Genomic DNA, 21,565 nt, shown 5'->3' with positions numbered 1-21,565 from the left:
ACTTGACAGATACATAGGTCAACAGCAAGCTAGACTATTAATGGTCAGGAGCTCACCCCAACCTGGGCTGCCTTCGAACCCGTGACCTCAGGGTCAGTGATGTTTCAATGTACCTCAATTTCTTACTTGACTGATGCATAGGTCAACAGCAAGCTTGACTATTCATGGTCGGGAGCTCACTCCGACCTGGGCTGACTTCGAACTCATGACCTCTCGATCAGTGATGTTTTAATGTGCCTTAATTTCCTACCGGACAGATGCATAGGTCAACAGCAAGCTAAACTATTCATGGTCGGGAACTCACTGCGACCCGGGCTGACTTCGAACTCGTGACCTGGTATTCAGTAGCACTGTCCTAAACTTTGTGTTTTCTCAAATCCATCGCAAAAGTGCCCTTAGTTCCCTCCTGATACAATAGAAACGACAGGCAATGCAATGAAGGGGGAAAAAAGAGGGGAAGTGCCTAGCTTCCCTTTCCGGGTTTCCCTTCTTCCACTCCGGGTTTTCCTTTTTTGTGTTGTTTTGTTTCCCCCCCCCTTTTCTCGCCCGCCCGCGTCCTTTTTTTTCACGCCGGCGGGGTTCCCGGCCTCTCAATCAATCCAAGCCCCGCCCCTTTCAACTCCCCAACGGAGCAAGCCCCGCCCCTTTCCTTTCGCCTTGGCTGGCTCGCTTCTCTTCCCCCCCCCGCTTGAGTGTCTCGCGCCCGCCCGCCCTCCTATTTTCCCTCTCTCTCTCTCTTGCCCTCTCTCTCTCTCTCTCTCTCTCTCGGAGTCTCGCTCACTTTCTGCCTCAATATGTCTCAAGATGGCGGCCAATGCGGGATCGATGTTCCAATATTGGAAGCGCTTTGACTTCCCGCAGCTGCAGGTAATCTTGGAGCGCCGGCTCGGGCGCGGGGGGTGCCGCGGAGGGCCCGGGAAAGGCCTCGTCCCCTTCCCCGCTTCGGGGCTGCCTTGGTTTGGTTTACCTCAGGGCCCGAGAGGGGGCCTCAGGCGGGCGGGCGGGCCAAAAAGAGAGGTGGACACACACAGAGAGAGCGAGCCAAGGGGTGCCCCCGCTAAGGCCTCCCCCCCACAACAGGGCCCGCGCCAAGGGGTTCCCCTCTGTTTCCCTTCCCTTCCCCCCTTTCGCGCCTCTCTTCCTCCTGCCATCGATCGCCATCGGGAATTGATCCTCTTTGTTCGATCGCATCGATTTCTGCCCCTTTGACAAAATGGCGCCCGGCGCGTCCCGGGATGGGAGGGGGGAGGGGGGAGGGGAAGGAAGAGAAGAAGGAAGGGAAAGGGAAGCAGGGAGGAAGGGAAGGAGCCCCCCCCCCAGAAGGAGGGGAAGAGGAAGAGTCCTGAGGGAAAGTAATTGTGTGTGGGTGTTGGAAGGGGGGGGGGGGGGAGGAAGAGAGAGAGAACTGGACTACTACCTTCATTAATATTATTGGTATTCAGTTGGACTAATATCCATGGGGGAAAGTGAAGAGGAAAAATAACAGGACTATTATCATTAGTATTAGTATTATTACTATTCAATAGCCATGACAAAAAGTATATCTGTGGGAAAGTGAAGGGGAAAAATAACAGGACTGTTATCATTAGTATCATTAGTATTTAGTATTATCACTATTCAATACCCATGACAGAAAGTATATCTGTGGGGAAGTGGAGGGGAAGCATCACAGGACTATTATTACTAGTGTTATTAGTATTATTAGTAGTATTTTTACTATTCAATAGCCATGACAGAAAGTATATTTGTGGGGAAGTGGAGGGGAAGCGTCACAGGACTATTGTCACTAGTGTTATTAGTATTATTAGTAGTACTAATATTGTTATCAATCAATTGTACTATTAGCCATGAGGGAAAGTATTTCTGTGGGAAAAATAACAGGACTATTATCATTAGTATCATTAGTATTTAGTATTCTTACTATTCAGTAGCCATGTCAGAAAGTATATCTGTGGAGAAGTGGACAGGAAGCATAACAGGACTATTATTACTAGTATTATTAGTATTATTAGTATTGTTATCAATCAATTGTACTATTAGCCACAAGGGAAAGTATATCTGTGGGAACGTGAAGGGAAAAAAATAACAGGACTATTATCATTAGTATTTAGTATTATTACTATTCAATAGCCATGACAGAAAGTATATCTGTGGGGAAGTGGGGGGGGGGGGGGAAGCATCACAGGACTATTATTACTAGTCTTATTAGTATTATTAGAAATATTATTACTATTCGATAACCATGACAGAAAGTATGTGTGTGACAAAGTAGAGGGGAAGGATAACAGGACTCCTATCATCATCATTAATATTATTATTAATATTATTTAATGGTACTCATAGCCACGAGGGAAAGTATATCTGTGGGAAAGTGAAGGGGAAAATAACAGGACTATTATCATTATTATCTTTAGTATTAGTGTTATTACTATTCAATAGCCATGACAGAAAGTATATCTATGGGGAAGTGGAGGGGAAGCATCACAGGACTATTATTACTACTGTTATTAGTATTATTAGTAGTATTATTACTATTCAGTAACCATGAAAGAAAGTATATCTGTGGAGAAGTGGACGGGAAGCATAACAGGACTGTTGTCACTAGTGTTATTAGTATTAGTATTGTTACTATTCAATAGCCATGACAGAAAGTATATGTGTGAGGAAATGGAGAAAAATGATAACAGGACTTCTATCATCATAATTAGTATTATTATTAATATTATTTAATTGTAATAGCCATGAGGGAAAGTGGAGGGGAATCATAACAGGACTATTATCATTAGTATCTTTAGTATTAGTATTTTTACTATTCAATAGCCATGACAGAAAGTATATCTGTGGGGAAGTGGAGGGGAAGCATAACAGGACTATTGTCACTATTGTTATTAGTATTATTAGTAGTATTAGTATTGTTATCAATCAATTGTACTATTAGCCATGAGGGAAAGTATATCTGTGGGAATGTGAAGGGGAAAAATAACAGGACTATTATCATTAGTATCATTAGTATTTAGTATTATTACTATTCAGTACCCATGACAGAAAGTATATCTATGGGGAAGTGGAGGGGAAGCATCACAGGACTATTATCACTAGTGTTATTAGTATTAGTATTGTTATCAATCAATTGTACGATTAGCCATGAGGGAAAGTATATCTGCTTGGAAGTGGAGCGGAAGCATAACAGGACTATTACCATTAGTATTACTAGTATTATTATGGTGAATATTAGTATTATTATCAATCAATTGTACTATTAGCCATGAGAGAAAGTATATCTGTTTGGAAGTGGAGGGGAAGCATAGCAGGACTATTATCACTAGTGTTACTAGTATTATTATTAGTATTGTTATCAATCAATTGTACTGTTAGCCATGAGGGAATGTATATCTATAGGAAAGTGAAGGCGGAAAATAACAGATGGTATAGTAAGTCATTTTAGGCCAAAGCTATTTTAAATGTGTAGGCATAGAAGAATGATACTATTATCATTAGTATCATTAGTATTAGTATTATTACTATTCAGTAGCCATGACAGAAAGTATATGTGTGAGGAAGTGGAGGGGAAGGATAACAGGACTCCTATCATCATCACTAATATTATTAGTATTATTTAATTGTACTCATAACCATGGGGGAAAGTAGATCTGTGGGAAAGTGAAGGGGAATGATAACAGGACTATTATCATTAGTATTACTAGTATTATTGTTATTGTTACTATTAGTATTGTTATCAATCAATTGTACTATTAGCCACAAGGGAAAGTAGATCTGTGGGAAAGTGGAGGGGAATCATAACAGGACTATTATCATTATTATTGTTGTTGTTGTTGTTAGTATTAGTATTAGTATTATTATCAATCAATTGTACTCATAGCCACGAGGGAAAGTATATTTGGGGGAAAGTAGAGGGGAAGCATAACAGGACTACTATCATCATCATCATCATAATCACTATTCAATTGTACTAATAGCCGTGAGGGAACGTATATGGCGGGGGGGGGGGGGAGAGTAGTATCATTATCATCATTATTAATATTATTAGCATTATTCAATCGTAGGAATAGCCATGAGGGAAAGTGTGTGGGGAGGTTGAAGGGAAGCATAACAGGACTATTATTATTATCCCTTATTATTATTATTATTCAATTCTAGTAATAGCTCTAAGAGTGAGGGAAAGTGTGGGGAAGTGGATTTATAACAGGACTATTATTATTTGTATCCCTTATTAATATGGTCCTATATTATTCAGTTGTAGGAATAGTCACAACAGTAAGGGAAAGTGTGTAGGGAAGCCTAACAGGATTATTATTATTATTACTATTTGTATACTTTGTCATTATTATTATTATTATTATTATTATTATTATTATTATTAGTAAATTGTAGGAATAGCCATGAGGGAAAGTGTTTGGGGAAGTGGACAGGAAGCACAACAGGACTATTATTATTATTTTTATTAATATTATTAATATACAATTGTAGGAATTGACATAAGAATGAGGGGAACTCTGTGGGGAAGTGCAATAAGGGGGAGAGCAGGCCTAGCAGAACTACTACTACTATTATCATCATTACTGTTTTATGTAGATAATTGTATTCCTTATTATTAGTATTATTCAATTGTAGTAATAGTCATAAACGGAGAGGAAGGGATACAGGGATTGTAAAGCGGGGGGGGGGGGGGGGAGTCTTGGCCTATGAATTGTCTTGTCAGTAAGAAGACCTGTCTTTCCTTTCACATTCGCTTTGCTGTTTTTTAACAGTTTGGCCCCCAGTGGAGGAAACTGGGCCACTCACCAGCTTCACCCCTGCTTCCCTTTCCCCCAACTTGGTTTTCTGACAGTTTCCGATCTAGCCAGCCTTCACTTGGAGAGAACCCCAAAGCCCTCCCCCAATATCAACCCCAAACACCAACTTGTCTGTTATTTCTCATCCCTTCACTGGTGTCTTTGAGTCTCCTTGGGGAGAGAAAAGCTGGGTATAAATACACATAATAATAATAGTAGTAGTAATAATAATAATAATAATAATAATAATAATAATAATAATTCTTACTATCTCCCTCCAGTTTGGCTTGCTGGGCAAACTGGCCTACTCCCCCCCCCCCCCCGTAGCAATTATATACTTCATTTAGTTTCTCTTTCCCCCATTTGACAAAGAGATATGAGTGATGATAATAGAGAGAGGATGGATTGTCTCTCTCGAAACGATTTTATTTCTCAACACTGACTTTTTGCTCATAGTCTGCCCCCCATTTGTCCCTTGATACCTAAGGGGAGACTAGCAAATTGGGCTCATTTTCCCCCATGCCTAAGAGCCCCCCCCCCCCCCAACTTGCAGTTCCCAGCCCTATATATATGTTTTTTATTATGTTTATACTGTTTTTCTCTCCACAAAGAGTCTCAAAGCAGCTTCCTTTACTTTCTCTTCTACTCCCCAGTGTGACAAAAGAAAAGTGTGAGGAGTGGAGCAAGAGGAATAATAATAATAATAATAATAATAATAATGATGTCTCTCCTTGAATTATTTTTTCAACTCCTTCTCTCATATTTCACACCCCCCCCTTTTAATAATAGTGCTCTTCCTATTGGTCCTGGGATGCTTGACAAAACAGGCTTTGAACTGCCCACCCCCTAAACTGAAAAGCCTACCTCAGTGTTTCTCAAGCTGGGGGTCGGGACCCGGGGGGGGGGGGGGGAGGTCGAAAGAGGGTGTCAAAGGGGTTGCCAATGACTCTCAGAAAACATAGTATTTTCTGTTGGTCATGGGGATTCTGTGTGGGAAGTTTGGCCCAATTCTATCACTGGCAGGGTTCAGAATGCTCTTTGATTGTAAGTGAACTATAAATCCCAACAACTACAACTCAAAAATGTCAAGGTCTATTTACCCCAAATTCCACCAGTGTTCACATTTGGACATATTGAATATCTGTTCCAAGTTTAGTCCAGATCTATCATTGCTTGGGTCCGCATCTCTGGATGTAGGTGAACTACAACTCCAAAACTCAAGGTCAATGCCCACCAAATCCTTTTAATATTTTCTGTTGGTCTTGGGAGTTATGTTTGGTTCAATTTCATTGTTGGTAGAGTTCAGAATGCTCTTAGATTGGAGGTGAATTATAAATCCCAGCAACTACAACTCCCAAATGACAAACTCAATTCACCCCTAACCCCACCAGTGTTCACATTTGGGCGTATTGGGTATTTGCATCAAATTTGGTCCAGTGAAAATACATCCTGCAGATCAGATCTTTACATGACGATTCATAACAGTAGCAACATTACAGTTATGAAGTAGCAACGAAAATAATGTTATGGTTGGGGGTCACCACCACACGAGGAACTGTATTGAGGGGTGGCAGTATTAGGAAGGTGGAGAACCCCTGATGTACACTGATGTCTTAGAAACTGCGGGAAAAGAGTACAGTGGAGAATGGAGAGAAGGTGGCGTTGCTTCCTCTTAAATATGGGTATATTTACAAATCTCCCTCCAAACCTGGGGAGACTTCGCCATTCCCATTTTCCTCCATTTCAGAAAGAATGAGGTCTTAGAGAAGGTGGACCTTCAAGGAATGGGGCAGAGATCTCTCTTTTCCCTTTACCTCCTGTTTTCCTACCTTCTTCCCTCTTCCCCCAACACTTTTTGAAACAATCCTGTCATTATTTTTGATTATACAAAAGAGCATAAAGGAGAACGCAACATGAATTGCGAAGGGAGACTCTTCTATTTGCCTCTCTTCAATCAGACCTGCTACTTTCCCCAGACACAGAAAGGCCGGGTGCAAAGAAGAAGGAATCGCTGGAGGCAGGATGTGTGCTGGCAAAGGGGGGTCGAGTGTTTCCTGTCTTAGGCCCCTTGCCCACCCCTAAAGGGGGATCCCTTTGAGGTTTATCGTTCTGCCCCCCCTTTCCTTTTGTTGTTCTGACCCCGACCCCCTTCTTAGGAGTTGTCCAAAGCCGGGAAGAAACACAAACAAGCAGGAAACGGTGCCTTGTGTGTGTTTCCCTTTTGTCTTCTTCCCCTCTCGGCAAATATATTCTTTTCTCCTCCAAATGTGCGCAACCGGCTTGGAAGCTCATGGGAAACTCGGTGAGACTTTTTGTGCTGACGGAGGGGGGAAAAGAGGGAGCCTTGCATTCCTCCATTCCCTATTAGTCCTTCTAGTTTGCGAGGAAGAGGGAGATGTCTCTCTTTATCGAGTCTCTGACCAAAGAAGCCCCTTCTCTGAATGCCGGTATGTGGGGCTGGAAAGTGGGATGGTTCTTCATATAGTTAGACGTAGTCTCTTTCTGCTTATGCTTTTTATTTTGGGGGTGAAGTCGACTTGATGGTTTGTTTTTCTTTTCTGCCCCCCTTCCAAGGAAAGTGTGTTGGTCATCTTTGATCATTTGGCCCAACCCACTGTGTTTAATTCCTTGTATCATTTATATGCTGTGTTTATTTTAATGTATTATTTTGTTATTGTTTAGGTTTTATTTGAAGTTATGCATGTTATTGTCTGTTGTATGTATTTATTTTGCCTTAATGTAATTTTTGGGCTTGGCCTCATGTTAGCTGCCCCGAGTCCCTTCGGCGAGATGGTGGTGTGATATAAATATTTTTTTTTTGCAGGATATAAATAAAGATGATTATTATTATTTGATACACAACAAGATGAGTCCACAGCAGACACTCTGCTGGCTGTTGTAGTGGATCACACATGTCAGACACTTTCCAAGTTGTTGTTGTTGTTGTTGTTGTTGTTGCTGTTGCTGCTGCTATTATTATTATTATTATTATTGTTATTAGCTGTACCTGCCATGTGTTGCTGTGGCCAACCTTCCTCTTTCTCAGCTTCTTTCTCTCTCTCATTCCTTCCCTCTCTCTTTCCTTTCTTTCTCCTTCCTTCCTTCCTTCCTTCCTTCCTTCCTTCCTTCTTCCCTTCCTTCCCAACTTTTCTTTCCCTTCCTCTTTCTCCCTTCTCTACCTATTCTTTCCCTGCAACTCCCAGCAGGCCTCCTGATCCATCCATCGATCTATCTATCCATTGATCTATCCATTGATCTATCTATCGATCTATCTATCCATCGATCTATCTACTTACCTATCTATCTAATCTATCTTTCTGGAGGATTGCTTGGAGTTGCAGCCCAGGAATAGGAAATTGGAAATATGCAGGAATTGGGATGTTCTCAAAGAAATCCAAGGAGAAGAAAGCTTGCATCTTGGAAGCAGTGCGTTTGGATCATTCTCCTCTCCTAAAGGGCCTGGTCTAGGGGATGCTGGGAACTGTAGTTTGGAAGAGAGTATGGATATGCTATTGTGTATTTTGTTTGCCGGGGGAAATCGTTTTTGCACTTGCGCTGTAGCATCCTTTTGCTTTTTTGGCTTTTTAAGTCTCTTCTGCTGTGTTTTTCAGTGTTTTTATGAGTGATGGTCACTTGTTGGCCTGATTGGTGTGTCCAAATTAGGTGTCAATTCGTACAGTGGTTTTTGAGTTATGTTAATCCCACAAACAAACATCACATTTTTATTTATAGAGATTATATTCTTATTAGTATTATCTTCATACATCTGTGGGAAAGGAGGGCACACAAGGTCAGCGAAGGACTCCAGATCTAGCCATTTGCTTATGGGGAGATGACTTCCTTGCTCTTTTCCTACTTTTGTCTTGGTCAGAGGATGTTTCATACATGACTTTGCCCCCTTCCATTGAAAACTCCTCATCTCTTTTGGAACACAGTTGAAATTGGGTTTTGGGAGAATCCACCAATCTATCCTGTTGCTTGTTTATGTGTTTTCAAGTCGCCATATGACAATGCCATTAATTCTCTAGGGCTGTTCAGCAGTGGAACTCTCTACCCCAAAGTGTGGTGGAGGCTTTTAAACAGAGGCTGGATGGCCATCTGTTGGGGGTGCTTTGAGCGCTATTGTCCTGCTTCTGGGCAGAATGGGGTTGGACAGGATGGCCCACGAGGTCTCTTCCAACTCTATGATTCTATTCTTAGGAAATCGTCCAGGGTGGTTTTCCTTGTTTTTTCCTCTTAAATATTGCCTACGGCATGCAAAGTTCATTCGCAGTCTCCCATCCCAATCCTAACTAGGTCTGACCCTGCATAGCTTTCTCAAATCAGGGGGATTTGGCACCTTTGGTGTATGGAGGCCCTTTGTTTTCAAGTTGGAATTCACGGAGACTTGGGGTGAAATTCATGTCGTTTGGCCCCATTTGAACCGCCCTGTTGTCATGTTTTGAATCCCGTATCACCTTATGCAAGTGGTTTCTTCTCATTTTCCTTGGGGGACTTTTTGGAAAGTGAAGGAGTTTGCCTCATCTGCGTCTCCCACACACACACACACACACACACACACACACACATTTCCCATTTGAAAGTGGGCGTATGCCTGTGTCCCAAACCCTTTCCTTGCACGTTTGGTCTTTTTCTTCTTCCTGAGTGCTATGATCAGAAAGAAGTGCGGTGGTGGCAAAGCTGGCTTGGTTGAGAACATAGCCGAAGTCTTCCTCTGGGTGTTGGTGGCATTCCTTCTCTCGCCATGGTAAGCTTTCTTGGTTCTTCCCTTTCCGGGGGATCGGAAGTGCGTAGTGTAGAGAGGTCTTTGCAAAGGTCCTGGTCTCTTTGGTTGTCGTCATGGAAAGGAGGTGCTTCTGGGTGGACCTTCTTTGTTGATGTCCTCCTTCTGTTTTGAGGCCTGAATGCTGAGCTCCCATCTCAGCAAAGATTATAATATTTTGATTCCTGGGTTATCAATGTCATTTCCTAATTGGGTCTATCCTAAAAAGTTTATTAAACTTTACAAACTGTCTTTGTGGGAGGGACATCCTGTCATACCACGTTTTGCTATAGTTTTTCAATGAATCCTTCATCGAGTCTCCACCAATTCAACTTAGTTTGTGGAGTAGAGTCAGGACCACACAATTGAACAGGAAACGACACTTTCAATGTTAACTTTTGGGTTGTTGTAGGTTTTTTCGGGCTATATGGCCATTTTTTAGAGGCATTCTCTCCTGACGTTTCGCCTGCATCTATGGTAAGAATCCTCAGAGGCAGTGGGTCTGTTGGAACTAGGAAAATGGGTTTATATATCTGTGGAATGACCAGGGTGGGACAGAGAACTCTTGTCTGTTGGAGCTGGGTGTGAATGTTTCAGCTGACGACCTTGATTAGCATTTGATGGCCTGGCAGTGCCTGGGGCAATCTTTTGTTGAGAAGTGATTACGGTTCCTTGTTTGTTTCCTCTCTGTTGTTTTGCTGTTGTAATTTTAGAGTTTTTAATACTGGTATCCAGATGTTAACTTTTCTTTTGCAGAAGATGTGTTGTCAGCTCCAGAGATGAAATGTTGTGTTAGGTTGCTGTAAATTTCTCAGGTTGTATGGCCATGTTTCAGAAGCATTCTCTCCTGACATTTATTTTATTTTATTTATTTATTTACTGCATTTGTATACTGCCTTTCTCAGCCAGAGGCGACAGGCATCCTCGGAGGTTGTGAGGTCCGTTGGAAACGAGGAAAATGGGATTTATATACCTTTGGAATGCCCAGGGAAATGTGTTGTTTGGGGACAGATTTCCCTCTGGAGATGGCAGGTGACCCATGAAGCGACCTCTATGTGCCTGTGATAATAGGTAAATAGGAACAGCAAAGGGCCAAAGGATTGGGAGCGTCTCTTGTTGATCAATGTTGAAGAGAGATATTGACAATGTTGAAGAAAGATATTGACAATGTTGAAGAAAGATATTGACAAACTGAAATGTGTCCAGAGGAGGACAACAAAAATGATCAAAGGTCTGGAGAACAAGCCCTATGAGGAGCGGCTTAAAGAGCAGGGCATGTTTAGCCTGAAGAACAGAAGGCTAAGAGGAGTTTTTCTATAGTTTTTCAATGGCTATGTTGAAGAAAGATATTGACAAGTTGGAATGTGTCCAGAGGAGGACAGCTAAAACAATCAAGGGTCTGGAGAACAAGCCCTATGAGGAGCGGCTTAAAGAACAGGGCATGTTTAGCCTGAAGAAGAGAAGGCTGAGAGGAGACATGATAGCCATGTATAAGTATGTGAGGGGAAGTCACAGGGAGGAGGGAGCAAGCTTCTTGTCTAGGACTAGGATGCAATGGAAGAATTGCTTCAAACTACAGGAAAGGAGATTCCACCTGAACATGAGAAAGAACTTCCTAACTGAGAGCTGTTCAGCAGTGGAACTCACTGCCCCAGAGTGTGGTGGAGGCTCCTTCTTTGGAGGCTTTGAAACAGAGGCTGGATGGCCATTTGGATGGCTTTACCTGGAGAGATCAGGAAAGCCACTACACTAGAAAGGTTCAAAAAGAACCTTAAAACCTGGCTCTTCCGCTGCGCCTTTGGCGAGTAGGTGCACAACATGACACCATTGCTCCCCTCAATGCTTCTGTCACTGGAGTACACGTCCCCCAAATGGGAAGTTTAGTTTCAAAACCCTGTGTGCCTTTATGAACTCCCTGCAAATAACTTGGCTCCTAATTTTATCTCATTAGAGTTTTTTAACATTTTATCCTGCCACTGTTACTGCAACTGTTATTTTGTTATTGTATTCATATGTTTTTTTAAATATGTAATTTTGATGATGTAGCTTGTTTATGTTTTGGTTTTATTTTGATGTAATATGTTGTCCGGGCTTGGCCCCAAGTAAGCAGCTTCGAGTTCCCATTGGGGAGATGGTGGCGGGGTATAAATAAAGATGATGATGATGATGATTATTATTATTATTATTATTATTATTATTTGTTGGGGGTGCTTTGAATGCGATTGCCCTGCTTCTTGGCAGAATGGGGTTGGACTGGATGACCCACGAGGTCTCTTCCAACTCTGTGATTCTATGATTCTACGTTGTGCCGTGGTTGATCCCGGGCAGAGGAATTGTGTTCAGCCTCTTTAAGTGCCTGACATGTAAATGAATGTGGCTGGAACGCTGGCTTCCCCCTCCCTTTCCTTTCCTCTCGCTCGGCTGAGTTCAACCAATGCCCATCTTGGAACGCAGAGCCGTTCGGCTTGGAAGGAGCCGGAAGTGATTCCTACATTGATGTTTAGCATAGCTGGAGCGGAATTAAAGGTGAGGAGTGTGTGTGTGGCTGCATCCTCCTAATGTGTTTGTGGAGAAGGATGAAACCAAACTTCTCTTGCGGAGCTTTGTGGGGATGGATGGGGTTTTTGTTGTCCCACAATTATGCATAGTTAGGTTCCTCAAAGGAAATTGGAGCTGGCGAATATACAGCCCCATTTCCCTGCTTTCCATAGTCAGATTTTGTGCTGGATTTCAAGAAAGATTCAGCGATCATAGAATCCTAGAGTTGGAAGAGACTTTGTGGGCCATCCAGTCCAACCCTATCCTGCCAAGAAGCAGGAAAATTGCCTTCAAAACACTCCCAACAGAGGGTTTCTATGGAAAACGGGGCTGTGAAGTGGAGAGCCAAAGCGATAGATATGAGTTGAGAGGGAAACCAACTGTCAGATGGAACTTTGCTTGCTACCGTACTGTATGCTTTGCAAAATAAAGCCCTTCCTGTCTGTCTGAGGTTATTTCTTCTCTAGAAAAATGCAGATGAGAACAAAAAACAGAGGCCTCCAGCCTCTGTTTCAAAGCCTCCAAAGAAGGAGTCTCCCCCACACTCTGGGGCAGAGAGTTCCACTGCTGAACAGCTCTGACAGCCAGGAAGTTCTTCCCAATGTTGAAGCAACTTATTTCCTTCCACTGTTTTTTTCCCGACAAAATGCAGATCAGAACAAAAAAAAGAGGCCTCCAGCCTCTGTTTCAAAGCCTTCAAAGAAGGAGTCTCCCCCACACTCTGGGGCAGAGAGTTCCACTGCTGAACAGCTCTGACAGTCAGGAAGTTCTTCCCAATGTTGAAGCAACTTATTTCCTTTTTTCTGTTTTGCGAGGGGAAAACATCCCTGAAAGAGGTTTGAGATGAAGGCAGAGGCTGGGTTGAACTTTCTTTATTTGAACAAGTTCTTAAAACGGTCCCAGAATTCCTCCCGGGATTCAGGAAATGAGATCCAGATGCGGGGCTGCGTAAAATAAAATGGATTAGATTAAGATGTAGTTAAACAGGGTCTGACAACTTTAATTGTAGCCGGGTTCGCTTTGGCCTGCGAGTTGTAATTGCTCAGAATGGAAAAGTTTGCACATCCCAGGAGAATCGACCCAAAATGTTTTGTTTGCTACTGCAGAGGTAACTGACTTCCAGAAACGGGGCTTTTGTGAAAAAGAGAGTTTCAACCACTGTTTATTGATTGAAGGCGATCCTTCCAAAGTGTAAACTTATGTAAATACAATTCCGGAATGGAAAAGAATGCAGCCAAGTGGCAGTTTGACGGATTGTTTTTTGTTCTTGCTTTGTAAAAATAGCTCGGTTTAATTCCTGTGCCTACTGTAAAACTTGGTTTGGCACATTTGTGTAAACTTCAATCTTGTTTTTGTCAAACTAAACGTGACCCTGTTCTCAGTCGTGCTGGATTTCTTGTGGAAACCTTCTGGCAAAACTGGCAGAGAGTTCTGCTTGATTATTAAATTGTTAAGCAGAGTGGTTAGCATTTCTTTATGCTTTGCGCGTTCAAAGCGGCGCATTAATTGGCTGTCTTACTGGGAAGATGGTATATAACTGTTCTCCCTGTAGAGAACACAAATAGAGAAATAGAAAGGCAGTCAGCACAGAGGCAGTTGCCAACCACTGCACAAGGCGTTGTGTACGTACACAAAGGCCTCCATGACAATGTGGTGGCTATTATTTTCTGAAGGCGAAAGGGGCTGGGTACAGCAATTAAACAATCAGCCCTCTCCTCGCCCTTTGCTCTTAGATGACGTTGTCCCCTTTATAACGTTGTGATGCACCTTACTTCTTTCTTGAGAGAATAGAAAACAATACTGAGGCTACAAAACACTTTGCACTTGGCTTGGTGAAATTTCCCTTATCTCGCAATCCCGCATTAACCCCCTCCTCTTCCCTCACTGTGATAACGTTTTCTACTTGGATAGCGAGATGGTGTCTGAAAAGGGGGATAGTTGAAGGTATAATAGGCCTCCTTTCCCACAGATTCAATATCCATGGCTTCACTTGCCCATGTTGCACTTGGAGGTGCGTTGCAGGCCTCTCTGGGTTCTCCGGTGTGGCTCTATGGCAGGCCTGCACAACCAGTGGTCCTCCTCCATGAGTTTGGGACTCCCAACTCCCAGAAACCCCCATTGCCAACTTGTCCAGTGTTCAGAAATCCTGAGAGTGGACGTCTAAGACACCTGGAGCGCCATGGGTTGTGTAGGCCTGTTCTATGGCATGCTTCTGGTTCTAATAATAATAATAATAATAATAATAATAATAATAATAATAATAATCAAGTTAAAAATAATCGGTACATAACACAATCAGTAAAACTAATCTCATGCTCAGCGTTCAGAGTTCCATAATTCCATTCCGCTTAGTCAAGTCCTGTCCATTGTCAAAGTCCTTTCTTTAGCTGCCAGAATGTCCGAATGCCTGGTCCCAAATCCAAGTTTTCAATTTTTTCCTAAAGGAAAGGAGGGATGTCGCCAATCTAATTTCCCCGGGGAATGAATTCCACAGGTGAGGGGCCACCACCGAGAAGGCCCTGCTCCTCGCCCCCGCCAATCTCACTTGTGATAGAGGCGGGGTTGAGAGCAGGGCCTCCCCAGAAGATCTTAAACTCCGAGGTGGGACGTAGAGGGAGATCCGTTCGGACAATATAATAGCAATAATATAGTAAAGATACAAGATTCACTACTATCCACTGTTTTCAATATCTTCGGAACAGGCTGTTCTATGGCATGCTTCTGGCTCAAATACTAATTATAATAATATTGTCAAGATACAAGATTCACTACTATCCACTGTTTTCAATATCCTCAGAGCAGACCTGTTCTATATCATGCTTCTGGTTCAAATAACAACAACAACTGAGTGCAGTGCCTAAAGACCTTGGCCTGCACTTAAACACAATCGGTGCTGACAAGATTACCACCTGTCAGCTGCAGAAGGCCACCTTACTGGGATCTGCATGCATTATTTGCTGATACATCACACAGTCCTAGACACTTGGGAAGTGTCCAATACAGTGTCCAATATAGCAGCCAGCAGAGTGTCTGCCGTGGACTCATCTTGTTGTGCTTCAAATAATAATAATAATAATAATAATAATAATAATAATAATAATAATACAGGGTTAGTCAAAATGAATAGGCCAATTCGGCTACAATTAATTTTCTTATTGGCCTATTCATTTTGACTAACCCTGTATATTCAAGATACAGGGTTCACTGCTATCCACCGTTTTTGGTGTCCTCTGAGCTGGACTGTTCTATGGCATGCTTCTGGTTCAAATAATAATAATAATATAGTCAAGAAACAAGATATCCTCGGAGCAAGCCTGTTCTATGGCATGCTTCTGGTTCTACTACTACTACTACTAATAATAATAATAATAGTAATAACTAGAACCAGATACGAAATCCAGCATATAGCATATTTGCTGTGACATACTGTGCTTTTGTGTCAATAATAATAATAATAATAATAATAATAATAATATAGTCAAGAAACAAGATTCACTACTATCCACTGTTTTCAATATCCTCGGAGCAGGCCTGTTCTATGGCATGCTTCTGGTAATAATAATAATAATAATAATAATAATAATAATAATAGTAATAACTAGAACCAGATACGAAATCCAGCATATAAATCGCTTTTGCTGTGACATACTGTGCTTTTGTGTCAATAATAATAATAATATAATCAAGAAACAAGATTCCCTACTATGGCATGCTTCTGGTAATAATAATAATAATAATAATAATAATAATAGGAACCAAGTACGAAATCCAGCATATAGATCTTGTTTACTGTGAAATACTGTGCTTTTGTGTCAGTAAAAAATAATAATAATATAGTCACAGGGTTCAGTACTATCCACTGTTTTCTATATCCGCGGAACATCTTGGGACATAGGACGACGTCATGTGTACTTGCCCTGATGTCTTGAACTTGTAGCCACTCCAAGAATACAGGGGCCTTTGTCCCTGCAGAGCCCCGTTCAAAAGCAATTGTAGGGGAATGCTTTTGAGTTTGCAATTCCTGCGACGGAAAAAAATGCCGTTAATTAAGTGACTCGAGTTGTTAAATCCTCTGGATCTGCACCACGTTGCCTTTTATGGGCTCAAACAATGAAAGGGCCAAACCTGTATCTGGTCGAGCCTGGTTATTGGGGACCTTGGTTCATTTGTAAAGTTGCACCGCAGGAGTTCTGTTGTGAGTTAGGTCTGGTCTTGTCTCCTCACTTCTCGGCCTTGATTGTGCCATTGATATCTAACTGGCTTCCACTTGTGCTCGCTCAGGTCGAAATCCTCTGGCGGCTCTAGCTTGGGGCCAAACTGTGAGACCAGATCAATTCTGTGGTGCTTTGCTCCTGCTGAGAGGTAACCGGAGCACAGGTATGCCGGTTGGCAGTGCGCAACTGGCCCTTCAGGTGCCTGGCAGCCAAGCATCGTAATGTACACCTTCAGGCAACTCGGCTCTACACCCAAGATCGTATCGTGGTGAATTTTTAAGGAGCCAAAAACAAGAGTCTGGAGCTGACGCATCCTTGTTTGCTTTCCATATCACAAGGCCACTGTTGTTAACAGGAGAAGCTGCCAGGCTGAGCCTGGAAAACCCATCCAAAGTCTCAAACATTTCAGAGAGTTGTCAGCTACTATTGCTATGGAGGCTGAGTAGGGGATTTGGACTTTGCCCTCCATATAAGAGCTGTCCCTCCACATTTGCACTTTTGACTTGTGTGGATTGGATTGATTCTTGGATTTGTTATCTCCAGGTCTTGCAGTGTCTCCCTATGCTCAGCTTCCTCTGGTCACCTCTCTACAAATCTGCAAATCTGAGGTCAGCGTTCAGTGGAAGTCAACCATGGAGTCATGTTGCAAGACCTAGACCAGGGGTCCTCAAACTGTTTAAACAGAGGGCCAAGTCACAGTCCCTCAAACTGTTGGCTGGCCAGATTATTTTTTTTTTTAAATGAATGAATTCCTATGCACTCTGTACATATCTTATTTGCGGTGCAAAAAACACTGAAAAAGAATACAATAACTAAAATGAAGAACAATTTTAACAAATATAAACTTATTAGTATTTCAGTGGGAAGTGTGAACCTGCTTTTGGCTGATGAGATAGGATTGTTGTTCTTGTTGTTGTTGTGTACTTTCAAGTCTGTTCAGACTTAGGTTGACCCTGAGCGAGGGCCGGGTAAATGACCTTGGAGGGCCGTATCCGGCCCCCGGGCCTTAGTTTGAGGACTCCTGACCTAGACATTCCTAGATAATGTTTTCTCAGGCAACTCCCAAGTTCACGTTTAGCCCAGTTTACCTTTGAAATGGGACAAATTAGAGAGATTATGGGCCAAAACTAACAAAATGAAATTCAGTGAAGAGAAATGTAAGAGACTCCACTCAGGCAGAAAAAAGGAAATGCAAAGGGACAGAATGTGGGACGATGCCTCGCTCGAGAGCAGTACATGTGAGATCTTGGAGTCCTTGTGCACAACAGGTTAAACATGAGCCAACAATGTGATGCTGCAACTAAAAAATCCAATGGGATTTTGACCTGCATCAATAGGAGTCTAGTGCCTAGATCCAGGAAAGTCATGCTCCCCATGCTCTATTCTGTCTTGGTTAGACTACACCTGGAATACTGTGTCCAATTCTGGGCACCACAATTGAAGGGAGATGGTGACAAGCTGGACTATGTCCAGAGGAAGGCGACTCTAAGGATCAAGGGTCTGAAGAACAAGCCCTATGAGGAGTGGCTTAAAAGAGCTGGGCATGTTTAACCTGAAGAAGAGAAGGCTGAGAGGAGACATGATGAGGGCCATGGATAAATATGTGAGGGGAAGTCATAGGAGGGAGAAAGCTTGTGTTCTGCTGCTCTGGAGACTAGGACGCAGAGCAATAATAATAGAGATTCCACTTGAACATTAGGAAGAACTTCCTGATTGTGAAAGCTGTTCAGCAGTGGAACTCTCTACCCTGGAGTATGGTGGAGGCTCGTTCTATGGAGGCTTTTAAACAGAGGTTGGATTGCCATCTGTTGGGGTGCTTTGAACGTGATTTTCCTGCTTCTTGGCTGAATGGGGTTGGACTGGATAGGTTGGAAGGTCTCTTGTGGGCTATTCTATGACACATACACTTGTTACAGAAAGAGTGACTTGTTGCTAGTCTCTCTTCCCTTGATCTCTTGCTGTTCCATGTGAGGATCGGCGAATGCTGATTTTACAGTATTTTGCTCGTAAATGCATAAGCCTCTTTGGATTGTGTACTGTCAAAATTTCATTTTTTCAAGAATTTCATCCGTATTATGCATGGGAAGGCTTCCTTTGGTGAGATGTACATTGAAGAGAATAACTCCCGGTGGCGCAGCAGGTTAAAGCGCTGAGCTGCTGAACTTGCTGACCGAAAGGTTGCAGGTTCGAATCCGGGGAGCAGGGTGAGCTCCCACTGTTAGCCCCAGCTTCTGCCAACCTAGCAGTTTGAAAAAATGCAATAAATACCGCTCTAGCAGAAAGATAATGGTGCTCCATGCAGTCCTGCCAGTGCCCACATGACCTTGGAGGTGTCTATGGACAAGGCTGGCTCTTTGGCTCAGAACTGGAGATGAGCACCAGAGTTGGACACAACTATCAAGGGAAAATCTTTACCTTTATTACACTGAAGAGAAGAAAGGATTGAGGATGGCATCCTCTCTCACCGTTGTAGAGATGACAAAAGTATATGTTAAACCTCCCATTAATCTAGGCCCCACCTATGCTGCCATATAATATATAGTGGTGGGGAATACGGGATTCCCATGGAATATGGGATTCTCATTCTCTTGGAAACGAGAGCTGACTCCTGAGCAGGAGGACAACGGCGCTTTCTAAATTCGGTATCTGAAGCTGCTGACATGGTGACTCCTTGCCAAATCATATTTAACAATGGCTGAAGGGGCTACTCATTGGATTAATAATAAACTTGGTAGTGCAAGCAGAGCCCTGGAGGCCCTTGGATGCCATGGTGATGAGTGTGGCTTCTAAATGCTTAAGCGGACACTTACTGAGAAGGTCTCCATGGCCTGATGATGTTGCCGCAGACAATGCTATGTTTGCATGCAGTGTTTGCTGTTTGGGAAGCAAGCAAGGGGCCACTTCCTGCAAATGGGACCAAATTAGGAGGATCGCTAATGCTCCGGAGGACGGGATCAGACAGGATTCAGAATGACCTCAACAGATTAGAGAGCCAAAACTAACAAAATGAATTTCAACAGGGACATATGTAAGATGCTACACTTAGGCAGAAAAGCAATGAAATGCAAAGATACAGAATGGATGACAACAAAGTCCCATGTGAAGAAGATCTTGAAAGCACCAACTACTGTTCTGGGACCAGAGTAAAGAGAGGGGGCCAGGAAGACTGTTCCACCTTGTCTCCTGCACTGTGCTAATCATATAATATAATATATTGTATATACATTCAAGGTGCAGGTGCTTACCTACAAAGCCCTAAACGGTTTGGGACCCGCCTACCTGCGTGACCGCATCTCTGTTTACAAACCCACACGATCTCTTCGATCATCTGGAGAGGCCTTGCTCGCGATCCCACCTGCATCGCAAGTGTGATTGGTGGGGACGAGGGACAGGGCCTTTTCGGTGGTGGCCCCTCGACTCTGGAAATCTCTCCCTAAGGACATCAGGCATTCCCCAGCGCTGACAGTTTTTAGGAGGAGCTTGAAAACGTGGTTATTCCCAGAATTAGGAAACTCTGAGCATTATGTCCCCAAATGCACTTTACTAGAGATCCAGGATATCTGCATGCCCATCCCCCTCCAAATACCTACCCTTTTCACCTGGTCATGCCCAGCATATTTTTTAATTATAATTATTACATTTGGTCCTGCCATAGATTTTAATGCATCGTGGTGTGTTGTTAACGTTTATTGCTTTGTTTTTGAGTTTGTTGTATTGTTGTTTTTACTGATGTATTTGGGCTCGGCCTCTTGTAAGCCGCACCGAGTCCTCCGGGAGATGGTAGCGGGGTATAAATAAAGGCTTATTATTATTATTACTATTATTATAATATTGATAATATTAAAATGTAATATTATTTCATGGCCAGGGCTCAATACTAGGCAATGCTGGGAGCTGTAGTTTGGTGAGGCATAGCCTCTTGTAAGCCGCACCGAGTCCTCCGGGAGATGGTAGCAGGGTATAAATAAAGGATTATTATTATTATTATACATATAATATTGATAATATTAACGGCGCTCCATGCAGTCATGCCGGCCACATGACCTTGGAGGTGTCTACGGACAACGCTGGCTCTTCGGCTTAGAAATGGAGATGAGCACCACACCCCAGAGTCAGACATGACTGGACTTAATGTCAGGGGACGACCTTTACCTTTTTTTATTGATAATATTATAATGTAATATTATTTCATGGCCAGGGCTCAATGCTAGGCAATGCTGGGAGTTGTAGTTTGGTGAGGCATAGCCTCTTGTAAGCCGCACCGAGTCCTCCGGGAGATGGTAGCGGGGTATAAATAAAGGTTTATTATTATTATTATTATTATTATTATTATTATACATATAATATTGATAATATTATAATGTAATATTATTTCATGGCCAGGGCTCAATGCTAGGCAATGCTGGGAGTTGTAGTTTGGTGAAGCATAGCATTCTTTGACAGAGAAGACGCAATACTTTGTCAAGCTACAACTCCCATAAATCCATAATCTTGGAAACAAGGCAGTTAAGGTGGATTCATTCTGCAGCATAGGTGCACCCTAAACTTTGGTGGTGGAGGCGCCTTCTATGTGGTGGAGGCTCCATCTTTGGAGGCTTTGAAGCAGAAGCTGGATGGCTATATGTCGGGAGTGCTTTGAAGGCGATTGCCCTGCTTCTTGGCAGAATGGGGTGGGACTGGATGGCCCACCAGGTCTCTTCAAACTCTAGGATTCTATGATTCTACGTTCAGCAGTGGAACTCTCTGCCCTGGAGTGTGGTGGAGGCTCCTTCTTTTACTCCTTGGCCGCAGTGCATTATGTTTAGCAGCAAATACTTTTTTTTTGGTCTCAAGATTTTGAAAATTGAGGTGCGCATTAGATTCGATGATGCATTAGACTTGAGGAAATACGGTACATAGCCAGCGGGTATGAATACAGCATGTGACGTTTACTATTTATTAATACACATGATGGCCTTATTGGCCTAGGTTTGCTTGGAACATATGCGTCTATGCTGATGGTTGAAGGTATCCAGATGGGCATGATGCTTCTGACAGCAAATACAGGACACAAAGGCACTGATGTTACTTGGCTGCTTCCTTAAAAAATCATAATATATGACGCTGCCCCAAGTGATTTTACTGTTTCATCTCTCTTATGTATAGATTTATTGCTGATTTCCCCCCCAGTGACATTCAACAAAAAGATAGTTGTTTAAATCTGGCACTGAATATCAAATGCCAGATTGAGATATTTGAAAACAGTGGTGCTTCTTTGA

At 42.7% G+C, this 21,565-nt stretch overlaps 1 protein-coding gene across 10 annotated transcripts in view; it reads left to right on the top strand.

The window, feature by feature from the left end:
• The first annotated feature begins 572 nt into the window (after window positions 1-572).
• CUX1 (cut like homeobox 1) overlaps window positions 573-21,565 on the top strand; it is a 307,807-nt gene continuing 286,814 nt past the window's right edge. For 5 of the 10 annotated variants that reach the window (XM_067472046.1, XM_067472042.1, XM_067472040.1 and 2 more), the window contains exon 1: window positions 11,988-12,081. In XM_067472046.1, coding sequence (XP_067328147.1) covers window positions 12,052-12,081 — 30 coding nt within the window. In that variant the 5' untranslated portion in view covers window positions 11,988-12,051. Of the gene's footprint in view, window positions 868-6,870; window positions 7,096-7,150; window positions 7,241-11,987; window positions 12,082-21,565 lie in introns of those variants that run through there. The other 5 variants (XM_067472043.1, XM_060756991.2, XM_067472044.1 and 2 more) reach the window with 5 other exon arrangements.

Source organism: Anolis sagrei, chromosome 11 (genome assembly GCF_037176765.1).
Source record: "Anolis sagrei isolate rAnoSag1 chromosome 11, rAnoSag1.mat, whole genome shotgun sequence".
NCBI lineage: Eukaryota > Metazoa > Chordata > Lepidosauria > Squamata > Dactyloidae > Anolis > Anolis sagrei.
This window is presented reverse-complemented; position numbering and strand designations above follow the sequence as displayed.